The following is a 25204-nucleotide window of genomic DNA, read 5'->3' as shown; positions in this document are numbered from 1 at the left end:
GGAATACTGTTCTGTATTTTTAATTTAAAGTTTGTTGTTTATATAACCATTGCAGAAACAACATAAACAATATCTCACTGTTGCCAAAGTGTTCATATCTGGCAAATTAGTCAACAATAACGAGCTGTTGTTGACATTTCAGAAAAAAATGTGTATATGCATGCAAAAGACTGAGGTATTGAACTAGTACTGGGAGAAAATAGATTTATAAATAGCAGTTTTAGTTTAGCCTACAAGTATTTTGTGTTGACATTATGTTTAAGGGTCAACCATTGAGCATTGGCCGTTAACCACGCCCCTTGTCTACCTCCAGACCCCCCTCCACCCCGTCCCACCTATGACTCACGTGCGGGGGCGGAGCCTTCTTTTTCGGATTCCCCAGTGGAGAACCGCCCCCGACTACCGCTACTCTCCAGTGGAACCGCTTGCTGAGCTTCGTCTAAGCACTTTCATCTTCGGGAGCACAGACGTCAATTTAACCTACTTTTTCGACCTCTATTACAATGTGAAGAAAATGTCTGCGCCTAGGTAAGTTATTTTCAAATGGTATTTTATGGTAAAACATGTGAGATCTAGTTGGAGAAACTTTCCTTGTCTTCTTGCCTTCGCGAGGCATTTGCCGCAAACCGCACTCGATATCTGACGATTTTTTTGTGATTATTTTCCCCTACGTTTCTCGAATACTTTAAGAAAAACATGGAAAAGTTTTTCAATGTCGTGTTCATGACATTTTTTTAACATGACGCTTTGCTTTGAACGTGGTGCACCGCGTGCACTGCTTTTGTATTCTCGATTGCGTTTGGACCGCACGGAGAAACACGGTCGTTCTCCCAAGCAAACCTTAAACCATTTAGGTTTTTGTTTTTCCTCAACCTGATCGCCATTTGGCCGTATAACTGTTTGGCGTGCTTTAATGGCACCTATAAACAGAATGGAAGGCAAATGTTGCAGGCCATTTGCCACTCGAAGTCACACTTGTATTGGTGCTTTGCAACTGGGATTTGACTCCCCGTCGTAGTTTCCAGTTTTCCACATGGCACTTCCTTCAGCATCAACCCAGACTCCGTTCAAACTCAGGTATTTATCATTTCCACGTGCCTCAATACACTCGTTCTATACTGGGATCTATATATCTGCTACGATCTATGGGCAAACTATTCTACTAAGCGCCACATTGGATGCAAATTTTCATTCCAACCCATAGAGAGGGCACCTTTTCACCAATCAGTGAAATGTAGTCAGGTGCTTCTTGTTTCCTACAGAAATCTCATTGGTTAAAGTGTATGTGCTGGGTTGGTAGGAACAACAACCTCTATCCATAGTGGCCCTCGAGGACTGGTTTGCCCACCCCTGATCTATATATAGTTTAAGATGCTTTTGTAAATAATTCTTTGTGTCGATTGTCAACCAGATTTCAAACGTTGAGCTCTACTGATTACCTTCTTATGTTGTTGTCATGTCTTCTTATTAATCTATTGACAATGGTAAATGTCCAATTTAATTAAACTGGTAAGCCCAGGGCAGCCTGGTGGCTTGAGTGGTTAGCATAGGGGAAGGGAACCTGTGGCTCGGGAGCCATATGTGGCTCTTTTGATAGGTCTATAAAAAAAAGGTTCCCGGCCCCTGGTCTACCTCACAGCTCTCTGTGGTCCTCGGTTCAAATCCATGTGGTCCACCTGTGTGGAGTTTGCATGGGTGGGTTTTCTTCGTGTACTCCGGTTTCTTCCCACATTCCAAAAAGATGCATGGTAGGCTGATTGAACACTCTAAATTGCTTGCGATTGACTGGCCACCGGTTCAGGATGTCCCCTGCCTCTGGCCCGAAGTCAGCTGGGATTGGCTCCAGCACCCCCCGCGACCCTAGTAAGGATAAAGCAGTTAAGAAAATGAATGAATAGTAGTCCCGGTGGTGATCGCTTATTTTTGTACAGTCGACGGCATTAGATGTCCAGTCTATTTTGACTGGGAGGGCTGGCAGCTAGCTTTGTCAATATACAGCAGTGAATTAGTGAAGAAATCGTTTTTTGTCAAACTGTATTTTTCCTTTTTTTTAGCAGTGTGAATCATGCTAGGTCAAGTTGGTAACATTTTCAGATTTTCTAATGTCCTATTGTGACTTTTAAGGGTGTGAGGAATAGGAACAAAAATAGGATGTTATCTCAGTGTTATACTGCACAATAAATGTGCTGACCAGAGAGAACAAAGTTTTTCCCCAGCTAAATGAATCCTGCACATGCATAAGCAGGATGTCCATCCTTCAAGCATTTTGACAATAGATCCCGCTGAGAGGAAGTGATTTTCAAAGTTGCATGACAACAACAGTCTTGATGCATATTTGTTTTTGCTACTTTTTATGGAACTGATCACATGTAGGTAAGATAACTAACACGTATCATTATGACCATATGTCCAGTGCTTGCCTGTGCTATTGATAGATATATATTTCTCATGGTTTTACGGTCAAAATATTGGTTACATGGCGTTTCATTATGTCCATATGTCCAATGCCTGCCATTTTGACACTGTGTTGAGGTCAAGGTGGTTTACCCTAACCACTTTTATCTGTGCTATTGATAGATCTGTACCTTTTTCTCTCATGGTTTTACAGTCCAAATAATGACTACATGGCATGTAGCATTCCAAGTATACAGAAGTTTCAAGGCTACAGTTCAACACCAGTTTAAGAATTTTTATCGTGATGACACAGCTCAAATGCGCCACACTTCACGTTAGCTGTGGCAAATTTCCAAGAGGAGATTCTGTTCTTGACAAACTCTCCATCCTGATCCGTTACAGATGAGCTACAACTGTCTCCAAAACTATAAAGTTTGGCCTGCCAGTGACATTTTCACCAATGTTAAGGAAAACATTTTAGTTTTTTTGGCTTGTGTTAATTTGTCCCTTTGCTACCTATTCACATTTTATACCAGAGCTCTCACCCCCAGACTCACCCAACCCACAGACCAAGGATTGGCTTAATCACAAGCCTGCCCTGCATTTCCCATCCATGCGGACGCGCATGCTGCACCTTCACTACCTCCTGAGGACAATCAGTACTCTTCTCTGGATCCGTGGTCCGTCACTGACCCCCCACTCACCCTGTAACTCTACTCTGGGATTAGACGTGGCCTCGTTTGTCATGTCAGCGGGGAGGTTTGGGGGGGTCACTGGGGGTCTAGTCTCAAATGAAGTTGCAAACTGCTACTGATGGTAGTGGGGCAGGGCTCGGTTGTTCAGCTAGTACAGTGATTTTAGAAACAATGATTATTAGAATTATCCCTATGAACACGTATGATTAAGTATTGTTACATCCTAACAGGTTAATTTATCTTCTCATGTTTGAACAAGTGACCTCATTGTTCCTACTCTTGACAGCTGGTGAACTAGACAGAAAGGCCGCCGTGTGTAGTAAATACACAGATCCCCTCCTTTCTTTGACCCACCACAGCCTCCGCTGCACATGTTCACTCTCGTCCAGTCTTTTTTTGACTCGAAACATTCTCACGTGTTTCTTGAGTAAAGAAAATGGGGATTTACAGAATGGTCAGGAGTTAACTAACACTATAGAGCATTATGGTACAGCAAAAGGGGGGTACTTGTGGTGATTAACATTTAGAAATGAGTCTGCAAAAATTTTAGATTTTCATCAGTGTTATGAAAAAAATGGTGGAAAGGTAGGCTGTATCACTAATTGAAATAATGCACAGAAAAATATGTCTTTGGTGGAATTACCTTGTCTAATCCAGTGCCAGCCATAAATTAATTATGTGTAGTTTTGGATTAAGGCAACGGTTTGACTACATAACCCAAGACTAATTGTTTCCCAATTGAGGACTCTGTATTGTTATTGGCGCACTGCAAGGGTATTTTTAAAATATCAGATTTGGACAAGAACTCATCCAGACCAGTAGTCGTGTTTTTTTAGTAACTTTGTGCTTTTCGGCTGCTCTAATCAAACCACCAGGAAAACATTGTTGGGTGAGACTAAATAAAATGATTGTGGTCAAAAATCAGGAGCAGGACATACCTACGCAATACCCATTGAAATGCTGTCCTCTTGTGCCTCTGATTTGCTCTTGTGTCGAGGCTACACACTGAGTTGAATGAAGTTCGCCTGTTGTTCTGACAATAGTCCACATTGTTCTGTCCCATGGCAGGCTTTTGTTAAACTAGGCTGCTGGGCTTTGTGATGCATATGGCTCGGAGCCATTAGAGGACATTCTCTCAACTTGGTAACTGCTTTAAATCCAAAAAGGCTGAACTGTTGATGGCTTAAGATAAATAAAAAATAGTCCGGCTAAATGACCTGTCACAATGTGACCCATACTTAAATATAAAATAATATAATTTAACATACACATACTTAGAAATTCCTGTACGTAAATATACCCAGTACTACTAAATTATTTTTTCAAGTTAGAAATATTGTATGGTACCTACAAGCACACTGAGAAGATCAAAATTCAATTTTACTTTTCTTTTAAAGCCAGTGAGTGATTCTTGTTAAAATAGACCAAATGTTCATATTTGGAAAGGGCCAGCTTTGTGCACCAACCAGACCATCAAGACTTTTAGGTCTGTCAGCAGAGACAGTCCCGTCAATCATTCTGGTGTAAGGGAATACCGGATGGCATGAAAAAGGTGATAACATTGATAGATAGTTACGCATCTTGACTAATTGCAGTAATGATGATGTGTAATTATTTTGAATGTGTTTACAGTAGCTGTCAGTAAGGCACTGTTGGATAACCGAACATTAGGGTCTTCCCTCCCTCCCTAGAAACCTGATTTTCAATGCTTAGTCAGAACACAAGGCGGGGTCTGTCCTTCCTGACATATTTTCCTGTGAAAGACGAACCCCAAAGCACTCTAGAGTTGAATTGACACTGACAACTGCTGCCGGTTACTGGAAAGATGGTGGATTATCACATGTTCCCAGTGGCACATTGTTACTCATTGACATCTTCTAAGTTCTTGTGTTAATCAATGAGGCAAACAGAATGTTCCATTTACATGTTAACTATTTATAAAATAATGTCGTGACTATATTATTGATCCAAATTGTCAATGGGGCTTAATGGTGTGAACTATTGATTATGTATTTGCTCTCTTTGCTCGCACGTGCATTATGCTTGAGCCAATGCGGCAACTAAAGTAAGGTATGTTAATTAAATCTAGTGTGAGGGAGAGAATGTACACTCAATTTCTTTAGATTAGATAACTTAATTCATCCCGTATTTGGGAAATTTCACTGTCACAGTACCAAGAGGGTGAGAATACAGAAATAGACATTTTAGACGTAAATAAATGGGTAATAAATAAATTTGGCCCATCTTAGATTTGTGTTCATGACGCAGCCCTTTTTAACGGCAAAAGCATTCGTTTATTAAGGATTAACAATTTCATTAATAGTTGTTGGGTAGACTTATGTTCTGTATTATTTACAGCTTTCCGGCCTTGAGTCAAACCTGTAATTACATAGAACACACATGTTGCCTGGTGGTGACACAGCAAGAATTTGAGGTGTTAAACAAAAGGGACAAAGAATTTGTGTTTGACAGGTGCAGTGCAGGTTTTCCGTCATCTGAAACATGTGCACCCCCCTTCTCTCTCTCCCTCTCTCTGAATGTTCTTGATGGCTAAGCACGTGTTGCACAAACCTTTATACACAAAGACTCGTGCACACCTTTCAACCTTCCATAAAAAGGAAATTTGTTTGAAGAGTATCTTAAAAGGAAATGAAACCCCTTGAATGAAAAGATTGGTTTGTTAATTCATGAGTTGATTGAGTGTTTAATTTTGAACATTTTTGTGATATTCTAAGTAATTGAGACCAGGACTTTAGTAGCTCGTAATTGTTACAAGGATAGGTTGAGTTACAATTGTAGTTTAAAACAAAACTGTTCAATTGAAAATTGTAATAGGTCTACATTGAACTGCCCACGTTTTGAAAAATTCACTAATTTAAAATGGTCTCAATTGGTTACAAATTGTTTTACTTGATACAAAGTGACTGCACCTGCCAGGTTCATCGTTGCCATTTGTATCAGTGAGTTTGTTGTACAACATTTAGATAAGCAAGCTGCCAAGCTTCATTGGACTTTGAACAAGGGCGCCAAGTGACTGTTACACAGTATAAGGTCAACTTACTCTGTAATAGCACCTTTGAGTTTTCACAGCCTGTGAACTAAATTGTCAATTTGGAAATCTAGGGAGCATTACCGCTTTCTGTTTCAAGTTATTTAAGGTAGAATCTGGCAATAGGACGGTCTTGTATATCCAAATAGGAAAATTTGGCCCATAAATATACCAACCATGGTAAACTGTGGAACCTGTTGTTGCACTTTGGAGAATAGTCAGCTAAGGTTTCCTCAGATGAATGGTTAGCTCTGTGAGAGAATTTAACCACAAGAGAAAACCCAAGAATAGAGTGTTGTTGGAAAGGTCAAAGTTCAGCTAAGCAGTAATGAGAGTTTAACTAGTGGGCTGCTTTTTATCTCTCATTTCACGCCGGTGAGTTTTTGGAAAACTCCATGTGGAAATCTGTGTCATTTGACCTTGGAAATATTTTTGGTCCTTTTCATAGTGAAAAGCCTCAAGTGGATTAGTGATCCAACAATTCATTGGCAAAACTTTTAGGGTGTTTTTCGGTCAACACTTTAGTGCACAATGCATGATTTAGATTGTTTTGTGCAACTTGCGACGATGGATAATCACACAAGGCTTCATGTTTGACTTGTTTCAATTGAATGGTATTGTGCAGTCCTGTGTGTTTACCACTGTTGGGAAAAGTGCCAGTTACATTTTGGCATTGATGTGGAACAATAGGGCAGATTCCATGCGCTATATGCAGTTGTTTCCCTTACACAAGGGGACCATTCTCATTTCTAGTTATTTTTGGAGATGTCATTCAGTGCTGAATGTTTTTTACTTATTTGTTTCTATACAAGGAGAACATTGGCCTGTAGAACCTCAAGTAGAAAGGTGTTTAAATATGAGCACTCATGCAAATATCTCTGCATGTGTTGTTGCTGTTTATCTTTTATGCCTGGAGGACCCCCAGGCAGGCTTCTTTGTATATTAGTGAAGCTGTGTTTTTATTTGCTATGAAGAATGTAAGCACAGTTTTGCACCAACGTCTCCATTACCGAGATAGAAAGAGGCCCTGTGTACTCGGCAAGCGTGAAGTCCAATGAAAAATTGGTTTCTTACACCTGCATAAGTTCATCATTTCTTTAAGGCAGTAAGGCAAATCACAATCCATTCCAAAAGTGGTAATGTTAGAAATATTTATATTTTTTTGTGTGCAACAATAAAAGTTAAAAAATGTGGTTCTGTTGAAAGCAGAAAAATGTTCGCTTTGACTTCAGCAGCTTTGTGTGTAATAAGTTAATTTTAGATCAATAGTCAGAGAATTGCTGAGCTGATGCAGACTGCATTCCAAACCATTTATGAACATTTTCAGGACAGAGCTGCTGGCCTCGGTACATTGGACTTTTGCTCTCTCCACTTTAATGCCTTTTCAGTCAGAAATTTCTCATTTTGCTCGCTTTATAAAACCACTAATCACAAATGAAAGAAAGAATAACTAATTTCTCCAATGCATTATCTTTTTTTACAAGAGTGTTAATTCTGAGTCATTGCATTTTGATTGCTTATTTTCTCATTATTGTGCGTTGAGAGGAAAATCCAGTTTCTCTCAATTCCAATTGTTTAAGACAATCCATGTGATAGATTGTTTTATGTCCAGTGCTCCCCAAAGTGATCAGTGTTTCAGGAATTTCTAGAACTGAACTCAGGACCGTCTTCCTGCTTAACTGGTCGAGTCAATACAGCCTAGCAGGTTCACACTTGGTTCAAAAAGGCTGTTTATTTATCTAGAGGGAACAGTCCTTATGCAACAACTACAACATGTGTGAAGGAAACAGTCAGCCATGGCCCCAACCGTTGACCCTCAAAGAAAGGCTTCCTGTTGGTTATTTGGGGCTCTGTTCGCCATGTCCGGCATGTTGAATTCTCTCCCATTTCCTTGTGTCATGATCATCACAGAATGGAATTTGAAGATGCAGCCCCCCTATCTGAAAAGACACAGCATGAGCCACACAGCCTCTTTGGATTATTTATATACGAACAAGGATTTGACTACACATGTCAAGACTACATTGAGATAGATCAGATTACCCTACTGTGTTACATTACTTACCAAATTCACGGTTCATGTTTTAGATAAAGATCTACGGTGGGTGTTAGAATCGGTCACCTACCATTGCAGTCACATTGGCGAATAGCTGTTCGTTTCATATTTTTAATTCCGCTCCCTTAGACGTGAAGTAGTATAGCAAAAAGAATGACCAGTCACACAGATTCTGAAATAAAAGCCAAACATGTGACTCTTGGTGAAGATTCTGTCCATCGAAATTTCCTCATTTAACGTGCCGTGAACACCTTCTTAATTAATTGAAGTCAAGATCCATTTTGTTTAAAGGTACTTTGTTCAAAACTGCACCAGTCATCTTAAAAGCACCCACAGTCCATTTCGGGATACCCAGTCATTGATCGCAAACGCTGTGTGTGACCGTTTTAAACAAACTGAGACTTTCGCTGTGCCTGGTTATATAGCACATATCCATGTTCATGCGTTCATCTTCCTCTTTACGCTTCCGAATCCAAATGATAGATTATTTGATAGAAAGTTGCGGATACTTTGTTTTCCCAAATTCCAGGGATGAAAGGCAGCATGAAAACATAGGGCACATTGCAGCGCATAAGGTCAGGCTACTTTCTTGCTGTGTGGGATCAGAGCAGATGGCCTCCCAGCGTAGAGCACACAGGCACATGGGTGCATAGTGCAAGTGACACTCCTACATTCTCTCTACGATCTTTTTACATTCGCTGGTGACGCAAATAACAGAGTGTAATGTGTTCATTCAATTAACAGGAATGGAAAATAACTCCAGGTTTTCCAGGTGAACAAATATAGAACAGCAATTGCTGCCACCTTCTGACATTGGCACCATCAGTGGATTGGCTTTGGCAATGGGAAACAAAGGTAGCCATTGGATAAGCATTGAAGAGACAGAAGACTTACTTTAAAGCAAAAGCCGTACTGTAAATTATAATTATTCACTTTGCATAATATAGTTAGTATTCAATGAAAGTACTTTCAATACTCATTGCACACAATGTTGTGTTGATGGCCAACGCGGCTTATGTGTTCTTAAAATATATTTTACTGTTTGACTTTACTTGTGACCGTGCGTTTATATGTGCGCCCTTTGTAGTTTTCTGGAAAATGGGTTGTCCCCATTTCTATTTTCAGGATTTTGACTTCTGGGCCTCGCTACTGTCTCATTTTTGTTGTGTACATCTATTCTGCTGAGTTGGCTTTTGTTGCTCTGTGATTGTAGCTAAGCACAGTGGTTTTTGTGTTAGCGGCACTCAAGCGCGTATGTTTCTCTTTGTGCCCTGCTGACTCCATGCCTGGTGGCTCGCTGTGTATATCCACCTGTCACCTTATTCAGGAAAAACAAACGAGCACCATCATTTTACTGGTCCCTAGCACCTTCCAAATTAATAACTTCAATTGAAGCCTGCACAGATACAGGGAGAAATGTTTAGAATGCATCGATACTACATCGGGATTTGAAAACAATTCTGATCTGATGTTATACAAATCTATTTTTGAATGATTCTCCTGTTGAAAAATTACAAAGTTTGCAATGATGAATAACATTTTTTTTTATTAATTCTGTTTTTTCCCAGCTCTGATTGGGTGGAGATCCTGGAGCCACGCTCCCGTGAGCGAATGTATGTGAACTTGACAACTGGTGAATGCGGCTGGGATCCTCCCTTGGGCGCTCCTGTTCGACAAGCAGATGGTAACCAGTGGTGGGAGCTCTTTGACCCGCAAAGTGGTCGCTTTTACTACTACAACTCTACGGGTCGCCGAACAGTCTGGCATCGGCCACAAGGAGCAGATATAGTACCCCTCTCCCAGCTTCAGGGTATGAAGCGCTGTAGGGAAGGAAACCGGGCAGCAGTGGGTGTGGACAGGCACCAGCATGGGACCACAGGGAGTCTCAGCAGTGTGGAGAGCCAGGGCCCATGCATCTCTTTGCCTGAGCGAGATGGAGACTGTCCTGGGACAACTGAGGTGGCTTCCAAACCAGAGGTGGAACCAGCAGTGAATGTCAGATCACAGGCGGACGGATGCAGCAAAGAAGTCAAAGAACCACAGAGGTAACCACTTACATAAACAGTAATTGACGTAAGAATTGTGGTTTATCATTAGAGGATCAGGTTACCAGAGGAAATTGTTACTGTAGAATGTGGTAAAGTGCATCATAATTGCTTTCAAATGTTCCTGAATTGACAAGTTGAAGCACTATTTTGACATTTGCCCGGCTAGGTCAATCCCAAACTGTGTTTCCATGTTCCTTTTCTTATCTAGCTGTTCCATATGTTCCATGTTTTCTTTTCTATTCCCCTTGAACTACACTCAAACTCTTAACAAATTGCTACCAAATGCTAAGAATGCTTAGTTATTCATATTGGACAGCACAACGCTCGCGCCTTTACTGATGCAGAACGAGCCCAAACAGTAAGTCATTCAAAGACCCCGTCATATGCTTCACGTTGTGGCCGCTTCTAAACCACCATCTCCTCCCTTAGATTCCACACATGCCACTTCTGTTACGTCTGGCAAATAGCCATTACAACTATCTTAGTGTCCTTCTGTGTGCTGACCATTACCCAGAGCTGCCTTGCCCCGCTCTACTGCTCATTTTTTTTCTCCTTAAACAAATCTAGGCTCCCGGCCATGAAAAAGACTGTAAGAACTCTCCAGTAGGAGAGTCTGTGCGGTTACATGTGAGGCAAATGCGTTGCCTGTGATTAATAATAAGCTGAGCCACTACATTCCAGCTGCGTACTTTCAAGGCTAAATTTTCAAAGGTGACATGGTGACTTTGGTTTTTCTGTCATCCTATCATTTGGGTAATTACTTAGTCATGGCTTTAGAATTTGAATCTACTGAATACATTAAAAAAAGTTATATTGTCTGGTAATACAATTTTTTTGTGACTCAACATTTCCTAGAACCTTATCTGTATATATTTTTAACCATGGTCAGCTGTGCCCTTCAAAGGCTGAAGTGTTTTTCTCTCCAGGATTCAATCATATATTTTGCCATAAAGATGCCTTCATATGGTCAACATATCTTGGCAAATAATTGGGGAAAAAACAAACACTCAGACATGTTCGTCTTCAGCGAGTTTGCTACCATGTTGAATGTGACATGGATAAATGGGTGAAGGAGTAAGATGAAATGAGATAAATAAATCAGGGTTGTAAAACTCAGTGGTTTGCGGTTTCACATAATTGATTCGCGCTGTTAAACCCTCTGATGTAGACAGAATTTTGTCATGTTTTATTTTTACTATATACTCGAGATTACATCTCTTATTGGATTACATGTCTTTTTGCTGATATGTCAGTAAAGATACAGCGATACCCCTTAGAACAATTGGATTTTACATATCAAATCTACTTACGAAAATTACAAAACCACTTCTGGAACAAATTAATTTTGAAAGCAGAGATACCACTGTAGCTTTTGAACAACAAAACAGGTTTCTGTAGAGCTTACACATGTTTATTCCACTTCCATTTTCCTTTTGTTTTAGGGCATTTAAAATTTGGGCGTATTAGATGAGTCCGTTTCAAACGTTTCCAACACCACATCAGTGTGTTTTATTCAGTAATATTTGATTTCTGTTTCAATTTTCTCTCAAGTTCTAATTTTTAGTGTAGCATAGACATGATCTGTTACTCATTGGCTTACTATTACCACATTTACCAGGAATTTTGTGGTACTTTGAGAATGTGGAGCTCATCAGGAATATGAGGTCAAAATGATAAGATGATTGTCACATGTGGATAATTGGTGAAACGAAATAAACTGATATTTTTCCCCCCATGATTTAGGATTGCGCAGTGTTCCCCAGAACGTTGTTAAACACATCTGCCTTGAATTTCTCGGTCATTTTTTGACGCTCGTCTGTTTATTGTTGTCAAGGAAATACAATTCTATATGGGATTTTTGCACACCGTTTGTGACACGGCCTGTGTGGGCTTTCTTCTGCATGGTTTTCAAATTTTAGTAGAAGTCCTCAACGGACTGACTCATGGTGTGAGGTTTAAATGGACTGAGATGGTTCACATGTGGGTCATGCTTTTTCTATTGTCTTATGGTCAAGTCATGGTTGTATAGTGGGCCTATAAGAAGGAATAATGGCTCAGAGTCATAACTCAGAGGTCCGAAAGGCAGGTCAACTGAAAGTGTTTTTTCTCAGTTGGGAGACAAACTGTTTGAAAAAAATAGAAGAATGAAACATGGTGGGGGGTGCTTATAATTTAGTCACTCATTTAATCATGGAACAGCAGTCAACACTGCTTTCATATTTTTGGCTAACATAAAGTTTGTTTCTGAATTTGAGTCATGTAAAGAAGTAATCACAGTTTGGTTCATGTGGGAAACAGAGTGTGCCTTTAGGGTTTTGATTGTTTTTTTTAAGTTGTTAATGAGCCACTTTTTGACTTCATGCAGCGGAAGTCTTTAGTGCTTTACATTTGTCGCCACTCATTAGGGTATAACATGGTAGTTTTCTGTACAGTACAGTAAAAATACTTCTTTTATCTCAGTTTCTGGTGTGGTTTGCTTATTTTCAGTTCTATATATGATATATACATGATATATATGATATATACATAGAGATTCTATGTAGGGGGTTGCATAGAATCTCTATACATAGAGATTCTATATAGGGGGTTGCATAGAATCTCTATACATAGATTCTATGTAGGGGGTTGCATAGAATCTCTATACATAGAGATTCTATGTAGGGGGTTGCATAGAATCTCTATACATAGAGATTCTATGTATAGAATCTCTATACATAGAGATTCTATGTATAGAGTAGAACTCCATTCTACTTTACACTACAAAGATTCAAACACTTAGCATCATGGTTACCGTTCATTTATTATTAGATATTTTCTATTTGTGGTTTGCACTTGCTATTGACATCTGATTGCTATTTTTGAGTTTGGAACATAACATTTCATATAGCAGAGGGTGTGCTGGTCTAGCATTCATTCTACACACCCCGTCCGAGCTTGCCGTTCCTGACACCGGCAAGTAGTGCCAAAGACATGCACAGCTGGTAGACATCTTGGCTCAAAGGGAGATATCACTTCATCTGTTATGCAACAGGTGGGCATCAGGAAATATGGTCTGAAATGAAATTCTGCCAAAAATATTTCTCTGGATTTTTACATTGTTCTCCTGGTGTTTTGTCATTTATTTTCTGATTATAGATACTCTTGATCACCCACTGTTCTATGGGTCGTTTTGTACGAATTGATTTCCAGTTGGCTTGTAGCCAGTGAATTGGTCAGGGAAGTGACCTGATCGCAGCACCACAGTGAGACTGTGTGGGTGTGAGACACCAGAGCTGCTGAGACTAATGCAAGTTTGCTGACCATAAAGTTGATTTGCTACCTCTGAAGCTAATCAGTTTACTATGTAGGTTTTGTTAAGGGCCTCTAACTTCATTTCATCTTGCATTTCCCTGATGCCTCACGGTCTCAATGCTCACGCTAGGCTCTGAATGAAGGTCCATGTCACAACTGACGCAGTATATTTGTGTGAATCTTTAGTCTTTAACGCAGTGTATTTGCAATCCAAAAAAAATCATTTAATAACATTTGTGTCACAAATAGTGAATACTGAATCGCAATATTGATGAACTGGGGATGTTGAAGAATCCGGTTTGGTTGAGTCCTGTCCTCCCCCACCTTGCGTTCTTGGAGTCGTTGTCATTTAGAGAGGCGTCTCCGTGACGATGGCACAGCCATGCATTGTGTGAGGCTCCCCACACAGCCACAGAGGCCACTTGAAAGAGCTTTGTGGAATGCCAGCTTTCTCACTCATTCCCTTGCTGCACTCTCCCACGACTAATCCCCACCCCTTCTCATTTACACATGCCCTTACCATGGAATTGTGTCACAGGTCTGTCTCCCTCACCCACCACACATTTGTCCCCAATTTTCCATTTAGTTGTTTCTTTGCACCATTATAACATAGTCAAGTTAATTCAAATTTGTCAAAGAAATCACATTTTATTCATTCACTGATGACACACAATTTTTAGATATAACAATATATACTTTTAAAAATACAGTCATGAAACTAGAATTGTGGCAGTTTTAATTTTTGCTAAAAAGGGAACTATAGGATGCACACAAACACTAGTATAAAATTGTTTCCTTTAGTAACAGTCTCTGATTTTTTCATTTATAGACCTCATCTCAAAAGTTGTCATTATTTTTTGTGCGACTGCATGGACAACATCCAGCCTTATTTTCAAAGCATCTCCTCTATAATTTGCTGACTATAATGCTGGCTGACAGATTGATTCTTTGTTTTAACAGATAGATCAGCAAACATTTCAATACTTTTTGACTTATTCTTTCAAAGCTCAAGTTGTCATGGCAAAAATGTAAACAGCGGGATTTCTTTTGTCCCCTTTGGTCCAGAACCAGTCTGGAATCCAGACCTTGAGAGCTTAAAGTAAGAAGCCTTCAGAAACCATGATATTCATATACCACTTAATCTCTGTGATCTTTAAAACATTTTTGGGGATATTGACCCATAAATGTTTTTGAAAGTACCAGTAGATGTAGTTTGGTGTACACATACACTGTCATGATTCTCAGAAGACTATTCTGTACCAAAAATGACGATTTGTTTATGATTTAAAATCTAGGTTAGGAAAATGTAAATATTTTGATAATGAGATTGGGGGTCACTAGGAATACTTTTTTTCATAAGTGGCAAAAAAACCCTATAAAACAGTGGAAAAAGATCCTAAAATAATCCAAGCCATGTGAGCCATACAGTAAGTGAAACAAATTGAATCATGAAGCTCAGCGATTACCACCCTTAGCATCTCCTGTTTTTGTAGCATTAGGCAAAGACCTCTTCCCATCGACCATTGAGTCTGCTTCTGCAGGAAGTTGCTGTTATGGTTATGTCAAGAATCTCACCCACCCACCAAGAATACAGAGGGGGGATTTATGTTGGCCATTACATGAACCCCCGAAGCTGATTTGTTTGAGGTCTGATCCGGTTGCTGATAAGGAAAGGGAAATTTGATTATTGTGGTCTCACATGTGGGGTTTGTTGTGCTTTCACTCATCAGAAGTTTTTGGGGGGTAAGTTGTTTAACTTTGCCATACTGGTGCAAAGTTGTGAACTGTGTGTAAACTGGTAATAACTGTCATGTTTGTATCACCTCAAACAACTCAACATGACCAGTGACAAAACATATCACGTTTCAAAGAGTACAAACAGGGACTTCTCAAGTTCACAGTTGTCACCTATCTGGTACCATTCAGTGTCTCACCTACTTGTCACAAACAAACACTGGTGATTTGGAGTGCATTCCTTTAGAGCTTCACATGTGTCTGTGTTCTGGTGAGTGTTAGATAGTAAACTGTCTTGATTGGTGTCTATGAGGCGAGGGCTTTGCTAACTTCCTAGCAGTTGTGGCTGCTTGGTGATGTGCCATGTGGTGTGGACCCAGCTGTTTATGGCCATCAGAACTGCTGAAGAGGTGTCAATCAAACTGCGCTCTCGTATTAAATGAATAGTGAGAGAAGGCGAAGTTGTAGCTGTGAGGGATTAACGGAAGTTTGCTGTTGTACTGTGGTTCACAAGGGAATTGTTTGAGTATTGTTCCAGAGGGATGCGGGAAGAAGTGGGGGTGTTCAGTTTGCCTTTGTCCCTCCCCCTAATGCGTCATCTTCTTGCTCTTGCAACCCATTTTCAGTTGGTTCCCAGTCGTCTTGGATTAAAAAAAAAACTTGACTTTACGTTTGCTCTGTAACTGTATTCACGTTTGGATTATCACGACAGGAGGTGATCAACTTTGGTCTAATTAATCACATCAGTATTGACTTCAGAGTATTAAGGTAAGTGTTTGTTCTGCCGGTGACCACGTGTGGCCACAATGTGGCACACCTAACTATTTTATCTCGCTCTTTGAATTGAAAAGTTAGTTTAGGAGGGAGGGCATGTCTGATAACTGATATCAGTAAATGATTACAATGCTGCAGACGTGTAAAGCCAAGAGACCAACGCAGTATGACCAGATTGATGACAGATTGCTGGAGTTAGCTCAGCTCCTCAACCAAAAAAAGACGAATTAACCTTTGAACCCATGCAAAGGTCTTTTCATCTTAACTGCGGCAATCCTGACTTCTCGGCTGCTCACATTCATTCAGCTTGTCAAAATTGAGTCATTAAAAACAAGTTTGACTTCTGAATTGTTGATGTTAGATGGCACTCTGGGTTTGTAGTATTTTTGGAAGGCTTTATGCAAACTAAATGAACTTTTTTTTTTAATCATTATCATTTACATGTTATTTTGCATATCTGTTCCCCCCAGTGATCTCCCTCAAAGATGGCAACCTGTACCTGGTTCTAAGGCAGCAATGTTGGTAAAGGTGAACAGCATGAGTCGGAATCAACCTAGTCCAGCGCCACAACAGCAACTCCTTCAGAGCAGTGCACTCAACAAAGCCAACACCTTTACGCAATACCCGTCCAATAATAACAAAGTCCAAGGAGGATGCTCAGGCTCCACCCAGGGATATAAAACCGCTCCCTGTGGCAAAACGGCATCTGAGCCACGCCAGTCCCATCACCTGAGAAAAGCCAGTAACGGCAGCTTTTGTTTAGTGACGTCAGACAGTAGTCAACCCAGTCCCCTCCTTCTTAGGTCTCAAAGCAGCACAACACGCCCAATCTCCCCTCAGTATGCTTGCAGTGTCCCTATCTATGATGAACCAGTTACAGACTGTCCCATTTACGATGAACCCCCAATAGACATGGAGGTTGAAGGAGCACACCTTTTCAATGGCCAACAACCCTCTCGTCTCACTCCTTCCCATAGTCTCCAGAAGCCAAGACTACTTCAGCACCCTGGTCCAGCTCTTCCAAATTCCAGGCACAAGAGAAATCCCTCTGCTTCTGACTATAGTCCAGCAGGCCTGGAGTGCATCAAACATATGATCAATGTAGACCCCAAGCAGCACCTATCTGGTTCCCCTCTACCCACGCGCACCCCGTCTCCCACTTCCCGGCAGGATATTGTGGCAATCCAGCCGCACTCACAGGCTCAGTCTTTGCCACAAGTTCAAGGCCAGTTGAGAGATAAAGAAACCCCAGGCCCAAGTACACTGGATAAAAAGCAGAATTGGCGAGCCCTGGAGGCTACAGTACAGCGTGCTATCGATACACGACACAGTAGGCAGAGCAGCCAAGTTTCACAGGATTTCCCCTCCTCGACACCCCAGGGAACCGCAAATTATCAGGACTCTGGCTACTCCACTGGCCCTTCTCCGAGTTTGAGAAGAAAGAGCAGGAGAAGGATGGGAGCCAATGGAGGAGCGGGAGGTAGGCCTGGATCAGTAGGGAGTAGTGGAGAGCTATGTGCCCTCAACGAGAGACTGATGGCCGAGATGAGGGAAGTTGTAAGTCGCTCCAACACTATGAGGGAAATCAGAGTGGGACCGGAAAAGGAAATAGGCGAGAGGGTGGTCGCATCCCGGACGCGCTCCCCCGTAGACTCACTAAGGTGGTACGCTGGAGTGCCAGCCGGTAGATGCTCATCCCGAGAAGATATCGGCGAGGCTCCTCGTTCACTGACTAGGACTGCTGTGATCCCTCTCGATATACCAGGGAGACAGAAAAGGACATATGAAAAAGTCGATACTTTGGAGATGAGCATTAATAGCCAGGCCAGCCTAGCTTCGCCTGAGACTCCAGGACCACACTCCCAGGTAAGCCTCACCTACAGACAGAAGCCACTGTAATTGTTTAGACTATTAGGCACACTTGACTAGAAACCATACGCAACAATTTAATTTTAAAAAATGAACAAAAAAGTACTTGTTCACACATAACTGGACTTTAAGTTGCAGTTATATTTGCTTCAAAGAGCATGTGGCCCATTAAACCATAAAAATCCCTATATAAGACACACTGAACTGAGTTACTTTGAAAATTACCGTACTTGGAACGTTAACTATATTTAGCTATATTTAGCTTTTTCACCTACCAAAGAGATTGCTGTTCTGTGGGATGGCATGGTTCAAATTGAAATGGGAATGTACTGTCCTAGTGTTTGTCAAAAAGAGCAGGTAAATTTATCCCTACTGTTGAATATTTGAACCTTAGTTTTCCTGGGTAGACATTGCGAAAGTGACTTTTATATATATAAATATATATATATTCATCGGATTGGCAAGGGGTTCTCTGCAAACCAAAACAGCTCATGTTCCAGCATTACATGCCATCCTCCATCTGTCCTTCTCTGTAGGTACTTTATACTCTTATGCCAGCATCTGCTTGGGCATCTGGTACTTATGCCAGAACAGGGATTCAGGAGATGGCCTGCCTTCTTCAGGAAGGAGCGACGCTGTGGGCCATATGGTCCAGAATTGGCAGGGAAAATGAAAAAGAGGAATGCTAGTGCTGAGCTTTATTGGTTCCACTGTAGTGCTTTGCCTTTAAGTCGACTGCCAAAGAGCACTCGACCCAACTAAGTCTGTCTTGGAATGTTACTCAGACCTGCTGGCAAATCGCTTTTACACACGTTCACCAAGTGTAGGATTATGGATCATTAGTTAGAAGATTGATGAATGCCATATTTTAACATTGTTTTTGCTGTCAGACCTGTGATTGACCTTGTTCACTGAATTCTTTAAACCTCAGCCATGATCAACAAAGAATGAATCAAGTATTTGTCCCTATGCCCGTGTAATTTACTCACTTGAAATGGAAAACTCATACTTTCAGATGTGTTCCAGTTGACTGACAATCACATAAACAAAAGCTTAACAGAAGTTAACCAAGCTGACATGTAACTGTTGTACATTACATCAAAACACCAAATTTATAAGACAGCTCTTTATATTACTCCTAAAACAAAATTTGAACTCTGGCTCTTTTTTAATGTTATTCTAGGCTTTTTCCTAATGTGTCTGGATTACTGCTTTCTCCATTTGGGGGAGGTTGGCTCGTTGTTATTGTCATAATAGCCACAGGGATCACTTGATTTTATATTTGGTTTTGGGTAACAATTAGACTCATTAGAGAGAAGGTTGTATAGTGGCTAACAAATACTGTTTCATCAAACCTGCTTCCTGGGTAACTAATTTTGGAATGGTATTAATTGTCTGAGACAATTGTAGACGACTGTATGATCTTTTCAATTCTATCATCAACCGTCTTGGTACCTAATCTTATGGCTCTTGTACATCTTTGTAGGCGAGCACCCTTGAACTACAGGCTCAGCTAAAGGGCAGAAAAAAAGACATGGTGGATGGACGCAGTGCATCTCTCGGCCCACACCGACCTGCCAACCAAGACAACAGAGATGGACCTGAAGGAGCGAAAGGAGCGGATTCGTCATACCAGTTCACTTATGCTACCCTACGGCAGCCACCGCCTTCGGACATAGCCATGGAGGACTGGGCCAGCAAGCACCTCAACATGCACACACAAGGCCTCTTCCGGCGCCGCGTCTCCATCGCCAACATGCTGTCTTGGAACCGAGGCTCCATTAAAAAGCCCATGCTAGTCACAAGCAACCGCACTGTCAGGAAGGAGGCTTGCGAGATGTTCAAGCTTGTGCAGGCCTTCATGGGAGACCGACCCTCGCGTCTGGACCGCCGTCACTGTGCCCTACTTATTGTCACCAAGTGCTGGGACATTCAAGGGCTGAGGGACGAGCTGTACGTGCAGCTGGTGAGGCAGACTACGGGAAATGCAAGCCCCAGAAGCTTGGCTGCAGGTTGGGAACTGATGGCCATCAGCTTGGCTTTCTTTGCGCCGTCACCCAAGTTTCGCTGTTACCTGGAGGGCTACATCCAGAGACACACGGAGCCCACCAGCGACAAGAAATGTGAGTCTCAGACTGAGCAACAGGGTGGGTCACCTTTACGTCTCTGCCAAAACTTAATGGAACTCAATTTCTGTTTTCCTTTCCGTCCCATTGAATTATTGAAGTTAATTTCGAAACTAACATGGAAATGTGAAATTGACCATCTTTAATTTTTTTTTTGCAGTGACTCAGTTCATATTGGAACAGCAAGACCTGAAATTAAAGAAGAACTCCAAGTCCAGGAAAAAGCGGAAACAGAATTCAGAAGAGGAAGAAGGTAGTTTTATTTTCATTTACCCCAAACTGCAAATGTGGAGTTATGGCTTTTTCTTAGAAACTGCCACATTCCGGTTCATTGATATGAGTTTTAGGATGTTCTGCTCAGTCTTGTAATAAACCCCAAGTGTCAGAAGCCAAACCTCAGATTGACCACTCGGAGTGGGATGGAAATTGGTGCTGAATGAGCTCATGATGAATGTGCAGACTTGATGAATTTGTTTTAAAAAAAAGAACTATGTAGAGAGGATCTGTTCAATCTCAGTGGCCTGTTCTTTGAATCATGTCTGTGGTCTTGGCCACCTCATCAGCACATGCCCCCTTAGAGGAACCCACATGGCCAGCTGTTACGATGATGTCACTAGAAGACCACAGTCACCTCAGCAGTCTCCTCACCAAATACTCGGGTGACTCACATACAGTGTTAATCGTGATGACACTCCAAAAAAACTTATCAGAGGATCCTTTTATTGACTAAACCACTAACAAGAAATCTAAGCATGTTAAAAATAGTATAATGAGCTCTATTGATAGAAGGATTGGGAAACAGCCGTTTTTTGGGGGCTGGAATGTTACATATGAACAGGGGGCCTTATTGTTTGCTCATAGTATTCTGAATACAGAGGGTTGAAAACAACCAGACGAGTTCAAAGCCATCTCAGTAAACTTGCTTCAAAGATGTCCTATTTTACTTAAGCTTTAGCCCTATGTCAACAGGTGTCTCACTTGACTATCGCAATTAAGTGCACGACCTAGCTCGTTGATTTCACACTGTATATCTGTGTGGATGTTGGTTGCCTGGTTGCAGTTTTCATGTAGTGGGTTTAAATTTAGAACTGGTTCAAACCCACTCTAACTTGCCCATATGAGTGATTCCCTTTTCCTTATCGCTTTAGCCAGACACAATTACTATCAAGCGGATGAGTCATAATAGCACCGCTGTTGTGACTCAACTGTTTGCAATAAATCTGAAGGGATTTGACTAAGGGAACACCTTGGAACATGTCAGCTACTTGAAAATCACATCAGTGAGTGAGTGTATCCATCTGGCTCAAGTTCAGGAGTTAGGGTCTCCGGGCCATGGAAAGGATGAGTACAACTTGATATGATATATGAATAAAGCCTGACCCACAAAAGTCAGTTTTTTTTGGCAACAAGCAGACAGAAATCATGTCTCCAATCCCCAAAGGCAAATTGATTGTCAGAAGGTCTGTACTGCAAAAAATCAAGACAAAACATTACAGAGTCTAAAATCAATGATGGCTTTCCAGTGGCTGAGAAATTTGTGTTTTCTCCATTCATGCCAGAGGCCTTTCTGTGTGCGTATACTGATGAATCACCTGAACTTCGGGTTTGTAGGCGAACCCTGCGTCTAAAGCTTTTGTTGAACAGCAGTAAATCTTCTCTCAACCTGACAGTTCAGGCAGGCCTCCTCTAATCCCCATATGATAGAATTACATTGTCAACATGTCTCCGATTACTTCTCCAAGCCTCTCCTCAACAGTTTGACATTTGTGGGAAAAATTACAATACAGTATGTTGTATTTGTAGGAACACGTTTTTAATCATTACTTTTCCTTTCACTCATCCTGGGAGGATTATCTTTAGGATTTTGACGCAACTACAGAGTTTCGGTTGGATGTGGGTGTATTTTATTGTGCTTTACTTGTTGAATAACCTCGTCTCTTTACCAACAGGTTTGCCTGTCAGCACCTATGCTAAGTTCTGCCATCGGAAACTACAAAAGGTGGCCATCACAGGAGGGAAAAAGGTAAAAGAGAAGTAAAATGAGAAGGTCTGGCACATGCTGTTGTGGCTAGACATCAGTTTCTCACGGTTTTAAAACAATTAAAAAAAAAATAAATTTGGGTTAAGAAATGAATTCCCATGAATTAATTGTATTAATTACCCAAGTTATTCTTAAACATATTTTTGCATCATTGGTGAGGTATTTTTTTAAACTTAAATTATATGTACTACATAGACTGAGTGCACTTGTAGAAGTAGACATTGGCAGGTCGTAAATCTTCCGTCGTCTGCTCTTTTTGTTGCCCGCCAGGGACTACGTAAGCCCACCTTGGAAGAGGTCGACCATAGTCGACGGGCCATCATCACCCCCTCCCTGTTTGGTAGCTCCTTGGAAGAGGTCATGGAGCGACAAAGCGAGCTCTTTCCAGACAGGAAATTACCCTGGGTGCAAGTTCAACTTTCCCAGTATGTTCTGGCTCTGGGTGGGGCTCAGACAGAGGGCATTTTCAGGTAAGATACAACAATTTTGGTAATAACATAAAAGATTGAGCATTTGGAAGTTTGAAAATAAAATATTAAATGGGTTTGGGTGTGTATATATGTATCTAAAAATATGTATTTAAAAAAATGGTTACATTTCTGACAATAGTTATCTAATCATGAGGCTCTTTTCATCCATTCTGCTTTGAATTTAAATTAGTTAACAATTGTTCATTCGCTGGCAGCAATACTGCTAAAATAAATTGTTTTTTTTTTCATTATAAAAAGATAATTGTTACATGGTATTAACAGGGCTATCGGTTTTGGGGTCTTGTCGGCCACACTTAAACTGAACCAATAGTTAATATTGTTGCCTAAAATGACCGGTAATGTCTCTGTGTGTGTCATTGCCACGTCTTAATGTGACTTTTAAAAAATAATTATCTAAAATGATCACTTGGCTTACTTAAATGATACACGATACTTTTATATTTGTTCAAGGGCTTCTCCAAATTGCTATAAAATGTTACCAGAATGGTTTGCCTGTAGATTATAATGTCAGTTTTCAAATCAATGTAAAAGAATGAAGAGAATCGCTCCTGATTGACAAAGGCTTCCCTCTTGCGGCCACTTAAAGTAAGTGACAAGTTTTGTATCCCACTTCAGAGTGCCGGGAGATATAGATGAAGTCAACGCATTGAAGCTTCAAGTTGACCAGTGGCGGATCCCTGAGAACCTGTCAGACCCAAATGTTCCAGGTAATTTTTTTATTGCACATTTATATTTTAATTTGTCTGTGAGCTCTGTGTACTTAATTATCAATGTCTCAATCAGCCTCTCTGATGAAACTGTGGTATCGAGAGCTGGAGGAGCCTCTGATCCCCATGAACTTCTACAAACAGTGCGTCAACAACTGCGATGACCCGGTTGCAGCTATTGCGGTGGTTCAGTCTTTGCCTGATCTCAGCAGGCTGGTGCTTTTCTACTTCATTCACTTCTTGCAGGTGAATACAGATGTTTGCATATTGTCAATACACCAAGCCGAGTGGTCACCCGTCAGTCACATAATTGCCTTCTTCAACCTTTGCACTTTCAGGTGTTTGCCCAGCCATCTAATGTAGCCATCACCAAGATGGATGTGAACAACCTGGCCATGGTGATGGCGCCAAACTGCCTCCGGTGCCAATCAGACGACCCAAGGATTATCTTTGAGAACACTCGTAAAGAGATGTCCTTCCTGAGGATGCTCATAGTCCACCTGGACACCAGTTTTATCGAGGGAGTGCTGTAGATCTACAGAATATCTATGAAACACACTGGAAATGAGTGGGCTTACGTATGACAACAACCAAAGAGAGACAAGACTATTCATTAGGGTCAGAAAGACAATTATTTAGTGATAGATGCAAGAAACTCACAACTGAGCCATTTTTGGGTGACCTTAATTTAACCAGTGCACGTAATGACTTGAGCTTAACATACTACTCATGCTCGTACAAATATTCATAATAGTGTGTCTCTGCTTATGTTCACCCTCCCTCGCATCATTCAAGCGATTGTGATATGAATTGAAAAAACAAAGAAACTCAATAATCCGATCGTTGGTTTATTGTACAGCGTCAGAGCACAAACTATTGTCAGAACTTGAGTTTTTCTTGATTTTCTTTTTAACACATTTGGCAGTGCTTTTTTTTTTTGGACCTTGAATAGCCATTTGGTGGCGAACCGAAGATGTGTAATTACATCACTTGTCGTTGTGTAGTGGGAGATTACTGTATTATAATAATCATAATCTATAAGAAATCTTTCAGTTGGACTACTGTTCTATATTCTTGTGATGTGTGTCACTCAGGTCTTATTGAGAGAGAAAGAAAAAAATGGGTGTGATGGGATAAATACTGTACATTTACCTACAGACCAACTCTGTCATCGTGTCCAACCCCTTTAATGAGAAAGAACTACCGTTCAAATCTCAAGCATTACGGGAATGTAGCTTAAGCTTTAAGTCCTTTCTGACTTTTTTTTTTTAAATGTATATATTGTCTGTAAATAGTATTAACACTATAGTGTATTCAAATCAAGAGGGGTAAAGATGGACATTTCTGTAAAGAGCAAAAAATAAGTTTTTGTAATTATTAGTTTTAGTTCTGTTTTAACTTTTTCATTTCCATCATAGAACTGACTCAAACCACTCATTGTGTGTATACTGTACCCCCTTGTTTGACTAGATAAAGGTTTGTTCAGCTGGATATTTGTCTTTTTTTGTTGTATTTTTTGGGTTGTAATGATTGATGAGTATGTGTTGCCATATGCCTTTTTTTACCTTTTCACACACATTGACAGACTTACGCGTGTGTGATAACTGGTATTAATGGCGTAATGAAGAGTGGCGGACAATTTGAATGATGTTTTATTGGCTAAAATAATTTTATTTCTCAACATAATTACTATTTCCTTTTATCCTGCTGTCAATTTAAATTAGTAGGGTGGCAACGAGGGAAAATGTGTTAATTGGCTGCCAAACCTCCCACTTCAAGTGGATTGGACGTCCATTGATGAATTAATAATAATTTTGACTAATTGTCCAATTGTGGACATCAGTCATGAGAAACGTTTGTTGAAGCCTGGTATTTATGGGGTTAAATTTTAAATGACCACCAATAGTCTCGATCTGTAAAGTGTTAAAC

General features: G+C 40.7%; 1 protein-coding gene across 3 annotated transcripts; it reads left to right on the top strand.

Annotated features, from left to right (window-relative positions):
• Positions 1–368: 368 nt before the first annotated feature.
• On the top strand, positions 369–24766 carry arhgap46a (Rho GTPase activating protein 46a). Of its 3 annotated transcripts, none has more exons than XM_077725721.1 (10): positions 369–528; positions 9763–10239; positions 16512–17907; positions 19397–20057; positions 20197–20289; positions 21986–22059; positions 22348–22547; positions 23184–23275; positions 23352–23521; positions 23614–24766. In XM_077725721.1, the coding sequence occupies exons 1-10, from the start codon at positions 515–517 to the stop codon at positions 23806–23808; spliced, it is 3372 nt and encodes a 1123-aa protein (XP_077581847.1). In that variant the 5' UTR covers positions 369–514; the 3' UTR covers positions 23809–24766. The 3 variants fall into 3 exon arrangements, with proteins under 3 accessions (XP_077581847.1, XP_077581846.1, XP_077581845.1); XM_077725720.1 differs by lacking the exon at positions 369–528 and adding an exon at positions 789–1077 and having other exon boundaries at positions 19397–20033; XM_077725719.1 differs by lacking the exon at positions 369–528 and adding an exon at positions 789–1077.
• Positions 24767–25204: the final 438 nt, after the last annotated feature.

The sequence above is a fragment of the Stigmatopora nigra genome, chromosome 10, assembly GCF_051989575.1.
Source record: "Stigmatopora nigra isolate UIUO_SnigA chromosome 10, RoL_Snig_1.1, whole genome shotgun sequence".
In the NCBI taxonomy this organism is placed as follows: domain Eukaryota; kingdom Metazoa; phylum Chordata; class Actinopteri; order Syngnathiformes; family Syngnathidae; genus Stigmatopora; species Stigmatopora nigra.
Note: the sequence above shows the minus strand (reverse complement) of the source record. Positions and strands in the feature narration are given on the sequence as shown.

What these genes read in the sequence shown, in the direction of transcription:
- arhgap46a (XM_077725719.1), top strand. Translation starts at nt 1,034, where the DNA reads ATGGCACTTCCTTCAGCATCAACCCAGACTCCGTTCAAACTCAG. An exon ending in GAAGTCAAAGAACCACAGAG is followed by an intron (nt 10,240 to 16,511) that starts GTAACCACTTAC and finishes TGTTCCCCCCAG; the next exon opens with TGATCTCCCTCAAAGATGGC. An exon ending in GTCAGACCCAAATGTTCCAG is followed by an intron (nt 23,276 to 23,351) that starts GTAATTTTTTTA and finishes TGTCTCAATCAG; the next exon opens with CCTCTCTGATGAAACTGTGG.